A 10,512-nucleotide genomic window follows, 5' to 3' on the forward strand; every position below is an offset into this window, starting at 1 on the left:
CACGACCAACCTCCAGGGCTTGCCTGTTGAAGTGGGTATTGTAAAAGTGGCCTTGGCCCCAATGAATAGAGGATCTGTCGGCTTGAGAATGAGAAGTTATATTGGCTGCTGTGCTCCATTATTCTTCACCAGCATTTGACTCCACCTCTCTATTGTGGTAACCCACTAAGCCACTTGGGCTTGCTGATCAGAAGGTTGGCGGTTCAAATCCCCGCAACGGGGTGAGCTCCCATTCCTCTGTCCCAGCTCCTGTCAACCTAGCAGTTCAAAAGCTGCGGTGGGAAGGTAAACAGCATTTCCATGCACTCTGGTTTCTGTCACGGTGTTCCATTGCTCAAGAAGCAGTTTAGTCATGCTGGCCATATGACCTGGAAAGCTGTGGACAAATGCCAGCTTCCTCAGCCTAAAATGCGAGATGAGCACCGCAATCCCATAGTCACCTTTGACTGGACTTAACCGTCCAGCGGTCCTTTACCTCTTTACCCAGTGTTACAATTCTGAAGTGCAGACACTCTTCATGACAAGCCCCCACAGTCAGACCACCATAGCCATACCCCTTCTCAGACTACACAGCAGAAATGCAATTTCAACCGATGCAGACATTATTGCTTTAGTACCAGACCAACCTGTCCCTCTGATTTGCAGAACATTTAGCCTTATGAAGAATTCTGGTGGTTGTGGGCTGCAAAAGCTGACCAAAGGAAAAGGACTTTACAACTTTTCAAAATAGAAGTGGCAGCTGACATGCTAATGCAACCTACCTCTTTCTCTGCTTAGGTTACACAGTGGTTTCTCTCTGATAAAAGCTTATTTATTTGGCATGTAGAGGATAGGCCCCAAGAGATTATGTCATTGTTTCTGCTGTGAAATGTGGTAGAGCTTTGTCCCAGCCCATCTACTTGTTTGCCCTATACTCTCTGTTGGTGCCTGTGCTGCCTACAGCTTCATGCGATGCCTGTGGAAAATGTATGATCACTACCTGTTGTATTTCCACTGCAGCTATGGGGCTGCACAGGGCCACCTGATGCTCAGAAAAAAAAGGAGTCCACCTAAAATTGCCAATACAGCAGCCAAAATGCTGGGCCATAATTAGGCTGCAACTTAGCCATATCCAATGTACAGTAAATTATTATCATCCATTATAACATAGGATATAACATAGGATTTCCATTTTTATGCATGATAATCATATAATTAAACCAGTATCTAACATTTTTTGTTGGTGGTTTTTTTTTAAAAAAAATCATATTCACTTCCTCCAAGGGAGTAAAATTTTGTTGGTTTTGGTAATTCCTAGTGGCAAGCTCTAATATACTCGCTGTCTTTGATTTTTTTATTAGAAGGCAGAACGTCTTAAATAAATCTTAAACTTACCAGTCTGTTACATATATGAATAAACCATATAAACTCTGCATAAATTTATTCATTTAGACCTGCTTTTTGGTGCAGTGTGCCTTGCCATGGCTGGCGTGGCATCCAAGATGGGGGGTTTGTTACAGGTAAGCATTTAACGGTTATTCTTAGACTTCTAGTTTTTAGAAGAATTTGCTTAGATTTTGTGAATCTAATTATATATTCTATATTCCTCACTAAGTGCTCTGCTGGCAAGTTCAGTGGCTAAGGGGTTGCGTTCTGACTCTCAGAGGAAGGAAGAAGGGCAGTGGCCTGAGCTAAGCACCTGCACTGCCAAAACTGTCAGCAGAGCTGCTGGTTTTAAAACAGTGAGAAAAGGGGAGGGGGAGTGTTGCTGCTGATGTGTCAAGCTTCGCCATCACCTGAAATGGCAGGTTTCTTGGAGCTGTATCTTTTTGAAGGGCCTCTCCTAAAAAGCCCTTCCATAGTCAAATGAACTTCAAAGCAGGGTGAAAGAAAAACAGAACTTATACTTTTTGCTAATTTACTTTTTGTTTTTGCTAGTCCCTGTATTTACTAACCACCTTGATTTTGTTCCATCCTTCAGGCTGCGCTCAGTATTTTTGGAATACTTGGTGGACCTCTTTTGGGAATATTTTCTTTGGGCATCCTTTTACCTTTTGCAAATCCTACAGTAAGAAATTCTTTTGTCTTCTGCTTGTTAATATGCAATGGTATAAGAGAGCTCATTTTATACTTTGATATTTTAGCAGTCCACAGAGTATTTATAGTGCCTTCATTATTTAGTAACTTTACACGCACACATGATTTGTTCACACATAATGCAAAGCTATGGTTTTGCATTCTGTCAACAGGCATTCAGGAGCACAGTGCTCATTCACTCTCCTCCTCTTGTCTTCTGGTTTGTAATGATTCCTTGCTGCTTACCCTGCTTTGAGACAAACCATTGCTTGCCATTTTGTCTTATCCAGCAAGGTATGGGTTGGCATTAATGAGGATAGGATACAGGAAACGGTTGTACTGTACTCTAGGGAAGAGAAAGTCTGTAAGCCTAGATTCCTGCCTTCATGAATAATGGTTTGAGGTGATGTCTTAACCACCCCAGAATAAAAAAAAGTGAAATGAATGCTGTCATCCCCCTGATCAAAATGCTGATGGAGATATTGAGATGAAGAATGAAATGAAGCATTTGAAAGAGGAAATAGAGTTAACATCTTATTTCAACTACCCTTACATAGTCTGGCTACATATGTTTTACAGTCATGGCAAAGAAATAACAAAATTCTTTAAATCCTAAGTGACTGTAGCAGAATGAGTTTAAAAAACGGGTGCCCAAACACTAGCCTCCAGGAATCCTGTATTTGATTTTAAAGATTAGAGTCAGAACCCTTTTTGAAAGGATTTGTCCCCATTGTTCATGTTGAGTTTACATTGTGTGTAATTTTCTACTTCTCAGGGTGCATTTTCAGGTCTCATGTGTGGATTTATTGTTACATTATGGGTTGGATTTGGGGCTATCAAGTACCCTCCCTCTCGCGACAAAACATTGCCGTTACACCTTTCAACAGCAGGCTGTCAGAAATTCAATGTTACTCTCACCACACCATTAACTACTACTGTGCATACTACACCTGCTCAAAGGTATGCATAAGACTTCAATTATATGTTAGATATGGTTGAATGATGTTTCATATTTGATTTTTTTTTTACACAGAGTGTTTTATCAAGCTCTTGTTGGCGTCTTAGGACTTCCTTTGGGAAAGCAAAAGCATTAATGTGAAATGAAATGATACACTGAATGTGGGACTATATTCTAATTAAACAATGAGGGCTTATTTGCTGGAATAATGTCCCTTTGTCATATTAACCATATTAATGCTTTAAGATTATCTTCAAAATAACTAGAGTTAATGAAATTTACTTGAGGCTTTTTTTGTCTGTCTGGAGGCTTTTGCTAATCAGTTTCATTAGATGATGCCAAGTTTGGGTTATTTATTTATTTTAGTTATTATTTATTAAATTTATATCCTTCGCTTCCACTCAAAGGTGTGTTTGTTACTTACCCATAGAACAGAAAATTAAAGCGTTGTGCCAGTATCGGTACTTTCTCTTTAAGACTACATGCTGACTGTTCAATCCTATATATGTCTGTGCAGAAATAAGTCCTACTGAGTTCAGTGGGGCTTACTCTCCAGTAAGTGTATATAGGATTGCAGCCTTTGTCAGTTTAAATTACAGTATGCTTAAGCTAATTTTTGGATATCAATACAGCATAATTTTGGAAGGAAATGTTTTTTCCCCTTTTCAGATCTTTTCTTCAGGAGTATTGGTACTCGCTGTCCTATCTGTACTTTAGCACATTAGGAACTTTGACCACATTCATTGTGGGAGCCATCGTAAGTGCAATGACAGGTAATATTTTTTCTAGTTTTGATTAAGCTTTGATTAAAGCATAGAAATCCGCAGTCTGAAGCTCATTTGAATTTGTATTGCTATATATCTTTAATGAAGCAAAACATGCATGTAAAGTAGTATTCAGGGAGCTGCATCCATGATAACGTGTTCAAAATTTATCCTGACCCAAGTGTAGTCAAAATATTTTGATTATTTTGAAAACAGGACTGTTAAGATGTTACCCATTGGAATGGAGATCATATTTGAATAGATGATTTAGTTCCTGGGAGTGTACTGTATGTCCCTTTCTGGAGAAAGAGCTCTCATCTTGGAGAGGTAGATCTGATGTCAAACGCCACCTTCTCACCATTATGGAAGCTTCTATGACCCTTCCTCTACTAATGCCATCATTTGAGCTTTGACATCATTCAGGCCAAAAAATAGGCATGTTGATCCAAGAAAATGGAATGTTGTTTCTTACCATTCTTTACCCAGGGGAAGGGGGAGCAGCTCCTCCCTCTAGCTCCAATACAGTGGTACCTCGGGTTACAGACGCTTCAGGTTACAGACTCTGCTAACCCAGAAATAGTACCTCAGGTTAAGAACTTTGCTTCCGGGTGAGAACAGAAATCGTGCTCTGGCGGTGCGGCGGCAGTGGGAGGCCCCATTAGCTAAACCTGGTACCTCAGGTTAAGAACAGTTTCAGGTTAAGAACAGACCTCGAGAACGAATTAAGTTCTTAACCCAAAGTACCACTGCACAAAGGACTAAGCCAGGGGTCTGCAACCTTTAAGACAAAAAGAGCCACTTGGACCCGTTTCCGAAAAAACAACAACAACTGGGAGCCGCAAAAACATTGCAACATTTAAAACAAATATAACACTGCATATATTGTTTCTGGCCTTAATGCTATATATACAGGATCGTGCAGTCAGCTGTCAATCTCAAGAAAAAAGGACAAATTAATAGCTAATTAAAATATTTAATTTACAACCAGGTAACCAGGTTAATGGGACTTTTGCTCCTGAACCTCAGTGCTCAGTGTCTGCACATCAGGGCTGTAAGACATCACCTTCATTTTCACACAGGCTTGCAAGCTGTCATCTGTGAGGCGTGATCGGTGTTTGTTTTTAATATAGTTCATGTTGGAGAAGACCTGCTCACATACATATGTGGAAGAGACCACAAGGGCCATCGAGTCCAACCCCCTGCCAAGCAGGAAACACCATCAGAGCACTCCTGACATATGGTTGTCAAGCCTCTGCTTAAAGACCTCCAAAGAAGGAGACTCCACCACACTCCTTGGCAGCAATTCACCAAACTTTCACCTGCTTAAGTTTAAAAAGGGGCTTCAAGCAACTAAAAAGGGGCTTCAGGCAACTAACTCCACGTGGAATTCCACGCGACCGCGACTGCATAATCAATGCCACAAAATGCCAAAGAAAACCAGGGCCCCAGTGAACCATAAATCATAATCAGTGCCTGATGTAAATAATAATTAATAATGAGGGCCCAATGTCATCCTCGTCATTATAAAAATAATCCCTCTCTTCGTGCCGCCCAGCCTCCCAAGAAAAAAACCCCACTTCAAACGGTCACAAAGCACAAATTCCACGCGACCACGACTTGCTATGCCCAATAATCAATGCCCCAAAATGCCATAGAAAATTAATCAGGGCCCCAGTGTACCATAAATCATAATCAGTGCCTGATGTAAATAATAATTAATAATGAGGCATTCGTCATTATAAACATACCGTATTTTTCGCCCCATAGGACGCTCCGCCCCATAGGACGCACCTAGTTTTTTGGGGGGGAAATAAAGGGGAAAAAATTTCCCTTTATTTTCCCCCCAAAAGCAGGTCGGGGAAACCGAACCAGGTCGAGGAACAGCGGGATGGCGGCGCTGCGCCTCCCTGCTGTCCCCCGAGCTTGTGGGGCTGGCCGATGTCTGCCCTGCGCGAGGGGCGCTCTGCATCAGGGCGCCCCCCCTGCGGGGCGGCAGGCTGCTATCCGCAGCGTGGGGAGCCTTGCCGGGAAGTCCGGCAAGGCTCCCCAGGCTGCGGATGTCTGCCTGGCGAGGGGGGCGCTCTGCTTTAGGGCGCCCCGCCCGCCGGGCGGCAGGCTGCTATCCGCAGCGTGGGGAGCCTTGCCGGGAAGTCCGGCAAGGCTCCCCACGCTGCGGATGTCTGCCTGGCGAGGGGGGCGCTCTGCTTTAGGGCGCCCCGGCCGCCGGGCGGCAGGCTGCTATCCGCAGCGTGGGGAGCCTTGCCGGGAAGTCCGGCAAGGCTCCCCACGCTGCGGATGTCTGCCTGGCGAGGGGGGCGCTCTGCTTTAGGGCGCCCCGCCCGCCGGGCGGCAGGCTGCTGTCCGCAGCGTGGGGAGCCTTGCCGGGAAGTCCGGCAAGGCTCCCCACGCTGCGGATGTCTGCCTGGCGAGGGGGGCGCTCTGCTTTAGGGCGCCCCGCCCGCCGGGCGGCAGGCTGCTATCCGCAGCGTGGGGTGCCTTGCCGGGAAGTCCGGCAAGGCTCCCCACGCTGCGGATGTCTGCCTGGCGAGGGGGGCGCTCTGCTTTAGGGCGCCCCGCCCGCCGGGCGGCAGGCTGCTATCCGCAGCGTGGGGTGCCTTGCCGGGAAGTCCGGCAAGGCTCCCCACGCTGCGGATGTCTGCCTGGCGAGGGGGGCGCTCTGCTTTAGGGCGCCCTGCCCGCCGGGCGGCAGGCTGCTATCCGCAGCGTGGGGAGCCTTGCCGGGAAGTCCGGCAAGGCTCCCCACGCTGCGGATGTCTGCCTGGCGAGGGGGGCGCTCTGCTTTAGGGCGCCCCGCCCGCCGGGCAGCAGGCTGCTCACCTCCGCCCCTCGCCTTCGCCCCTCGCCTCCTCCCCTCGCCACCGCCCCGGAGCCGCAGCAAAGGCTTTAAAGAGCCGCATGCGGCTCTGGAGCCGCAGGTTGCCGACCCCCGGACTAAGCAGATTTCTTAAGATATACTTTGTTGTGAGAGGGAGCATCGCAAGATGCAGCACAGTGACAAACCCCAATAATTCTCAATAAGAAATTGAGGAAACATAAAAGACACACCTGAATGTTCACCTCAGAAGTCAACAGATGAACTGCTTCTGTTTCTATCTCAAACTCCTTTAGAATTGCTAAGTTAACAGCAGATTTTCAAAGCTGGGTTCTAAGGCCTCGGAGGTGAGCAACTTCCATGAGGTACACAAATATGGTATGGGGGAAAATAAAACTAGGAAGAAAGGAAAAACAAACAATGAATTTCCCATAAAGCTCACCATCGCCATTTTGTGTCATATTATATATTGCACTTAAAGTGTTTTATTTGCAGCTGTATAGCTGAGTCCATGTTACTAGTATGACATAGTAGAAAGAATGATGGGGCAAGGTAGGGCAAGGGAGTAAGGACTCAGTGGGCAGGCTGAAGCCCACCTGAAAGTAGTTCCAGGCCCACTGGTTGGTTCCAGCTCACTCTTTGAGCAACACTGTTCTAGCATGTTAGTCCTGGAAACCTAGTAGTTCAAAAGCACACTAGTGCAAGTAAATAAATAGGTACGCTGTGGTGGGCAGGTAAATTGCGTTCCTGTGCGCTCTGGCTTCTGTCACAGTGTCCCATTGCACCAGAAGTGGTTTAGTCATGCTGGCCACAGGACCTGGAAAGCTGTGGACAAACGCTGGCTTCCTCAGCCTGAAAAGCGAGATGAGTGCTGTGCCCCATAGCCTATCCAGGGGTCCTTTACTTGGAAACAAGTTTAGCATATCTGACATATGGCAAGGAGATATCTTTGGAAATAATCCTCTTTGCCTCACATGACATAAGATTGCTGAGTAGCTATAGAGCAATTTCTAAATTCCATCTTTGTTTTTTGGTTCTGAGAGGAGACTTTCTCTCCAGAGGGGAGTGAGCATGAGTAGGTCATATCTGTGCCGGAACTGAATTGCCTTGTGTGAGATCATGTTGTTAATCTAACTATCTTCTAGGAGGATTTCAGCAAACCGTGGAAAGCAGACTTCTCTTTGGCAAAGAAGACTTTATAGGCAACTTTGTGTTTTGGAAATCTAAGTGGGTAAGTATCCTTTTGTAAGTCTTTCTCATACGTATTTCATAGGCAGATAGTGTCCACCCGTCTAGATAACCTGTATGTATTCAGAACCTAATCTCAGACATATTGTGAAGCATGCATGTAGTAGAAGCATGAAACATATTGGCCTCTGCCAATAAAATTCTTCATGTGAAGTACCAGCTCCATCAAAATATATTCCTGTTTGCTCGTCACCCTTTAATATGTACTCCCTTGCTCTACTTCATGGCATGAGTAGATAGGATCTAACGGCAGGTGCCAAATGTACACACACAAGAACTGTATGTAGCTTTTGCCTACACAATGCTTTTGAATGTGCAAGATCTAATCTAGAGTGTAATCTAAGAAGCCTTATTTTAACATGCACACACCATTTACTGGAGTGGAGTCAAGCATAGCCTCAAATTTTACACTTAAGACCATTGAAGTTAGTGGTCTTAAGTGCAGTTGACTCTGCACTGGACTATGGTTATAAAGAGAAAACTAGGATTTTTCTTATACATGTGAATTTATGACCATTACATTTTCAGGTACAGCTGTATGAAAAGCTTCATCCAAAGGTTAATCCAGAGGAGACAGTGGTTTCTGAAGGTGCTGTAGAAGGTACCACGGATGACACGGAAAGGGGAAAATAGAGGTGCACAACAATTAATGCAGTGGAGTCCAGCAATGTTTCATTTTATTCATTGTATTTAAAAATGGAAATTTTGGTGTGTGTTTTTTCAATAAATCTGTATTGAAGCAGTAGTTGGTTTGTTAACCAAAGTATAAGCAAACTGACTCAGTTTTGGGTAAACGAGAGCCTATGAAAAAGTAACAATCTGATTAAAATTGAGTATAAATCAAAATTTGAAGTGCAGTATATAGAGACCTGCCTCACTCATTGAAGAACTTTAATTATAGTTCTGTTTGACTGGTTGGAAATCCTGTGTACAAGATAGCTCTTCTACATTTTGTTTATACCAAGGGATTACAATGAACACTTCATTATGGCCATAAGACCTGTTAAAACACGGAATAGAGTAACAGGACACAAAAGATACAATTTCTCTAATTAAACTAATACAGGCAATCAGATCTCTTATGTGCATGGAAATTAGGAAGAAAAATAGCCATCTGGTCTGTGATATATTAAACTTGATCAGATAAACAAGGCATTACCAATCTTTTATCTTGATGCCCTGACAAACAAACAAAACTGCCCTGGAGTATGGCTGTCAGCAAAACATTTTGAATACGGCAGGTATGAATGCTCTTATGAGCCTGTATATTCTTTACAGAAATAGCATAAGATGAAGTAGCATAACTATGGGGGAACAAGTTCTATTAGCCAGAGAGTATAGATCTTGTCTTTCAATATCATATAAATGTTGTGTCAGAACCCTGAAAGTTTATTGTTGCTCTAGCATTAGAAGTGATTCAGACAAAACAGCCGTTGAAGTATTTTTATATAAAATTATATAGGATTGTTGTCTAAAATATTAATCTGTTAGCATAGATATGAATGAAGAAAAATGAAGACGTAACACATATTTTAGTATTTAGTATTTGGACCTACACTGACCTACACCAATTTCCAGACACATGTTTGCATATCCTACCCAGTTAGGTACCCCCAGAATATAATGTAAGAAAAATGCCTGGTGCAGAATTAGACATCTCAATCTATAGGGATACCATATAGTAACTGTGAAGAATACTGCGGTCACCTTGAAGATTTTTTGCATATACAAATCACATATAAGAAACAATATTCCTTGAAAGAGCATGAAAAGTCCCTTTCAGGTCAATAAACACTGTAGCAGTTTCCCTCTGCTTGGATTAATACAGTTGTTTGGTCAGCAGGACAGACAGACAGTTGCTCAGTGGCTCCCCTTCTAAGTTGGCGGAGGTAGTGTCTCCAGTCTGGTGTTGGAGAACCCCAGGATGGTGGTTCTGGGTGACTTCAACATTCATGCTAAGGTTGGATTGTCTGATCTGGATTGAGACTTTATGACCTCCATGACAACCATGGGGTTGCCCCAAGTTGTCAATGGAGGAACGCAAAGGGCAGGACACACAACAGATTTAGTCTCTCATTTCAGGGTGAGTGTTGAGTGGTGGTTATTGGAGGAATGGAATTGATCCCTTTGTCATGGTCAGACCACAAGCTGCAAAGTTTGGGCTCGCAGCATCAGTTCTCTCAACATACACACATGCAGTAGAGGTGGGGAACCAATTCAGATGGTCTTCCCTTGGGAGTCTTATGGGACCTGATAGATTTCTGAGTGTTCTGGAGAATTTTCCAGTAGCTGAAGTTGGTGATTTTCTTGAAGCCCTCACCTCATTCTGAATGTCAAGGTGGGGAAGGGTAAGTAACACAACCCCCCCAGAATGCATGATATGACACTGCAGAGCTCCTTGATTGTCCTCAGACCTCTCAGCAACAAAGCAGACAAGATAACAGCTAGAGTGGAAGGCACATAACACCACCTGTTTAGTGTTTAGAAAGCACAACTGCATCTATCAGTAACACGGCAGTGAAAAAGACCCACGTTGCCTCCATTGGGTTCTCAAATTGCTGCCCAGATGAGCTATTTTAAGAGTTTTCTTCCCTACGGGGGTGTATGTAACTCAAAATAGAAAGAAAAATGAGTAGGTTTGGGGCATTCTTGGT

General features: G+C 44.0%; 1 protein-coding gene across 5 annotated transcripts in view; it reads left to right on the plus strand.

The window, feature by feature from the left end:
• LOC308596108 (sodium-coupled monocarboxylate transporter 1-like) overlaps positions 1-8,600 on the plus strand; it is a 28,549-nt gene extending 19,949 nt beyond the window's left edge. For 4 of the 5 annotated variants that reach the window (XM_081210913.1, XM_081210915.1, XM_081210916.1 and 1 more), the window contains exons 10-15: positions 1,432-1,499; positions 1,961-2,047; positions 2,831-3,015; positions 3,683-3,786; positions 7,756-7,841; positions 8,387-8,600. In XM_081210913.1, coding sequence (XP_081067039.1) covers positions 1,432-1,499; positions 1,961-2,047; positions 2,831-3,015; positions 3,683-3,786; positions 7,756-7,841; positions 8,387-8,491 — 635 coding nt within the window. In that variant the 3' untranslated portion in view covers positions 8,492-8,600. The remainder of the gene's footprint in view (positions 1-1,431; positions 1,500-1,960; positions 2,048-2,830; positions 3,016-3,682; positions 3,787-7,755; positions 7,842-8,386) is intronic. The other variant, XM_081210914.1, reaches the window with a different exon arrangement.
• The last annotated feature ends 1,912 nt before the right edge of the window (positions 8,601-10,512 follow it).

Source organism: Podarcis bocagei, assembly GCF_964188305.1.
Source record: "Podarcis bocagei genome assembly, chromosome: 10".
NCBI classification, from domain to species: domain Eukaryota; kingdom Metazoa; phylum Chordata; class Lepidosauria; order Squamata; family Lacertidae; genus Podarcis; species Podarcis bocagei.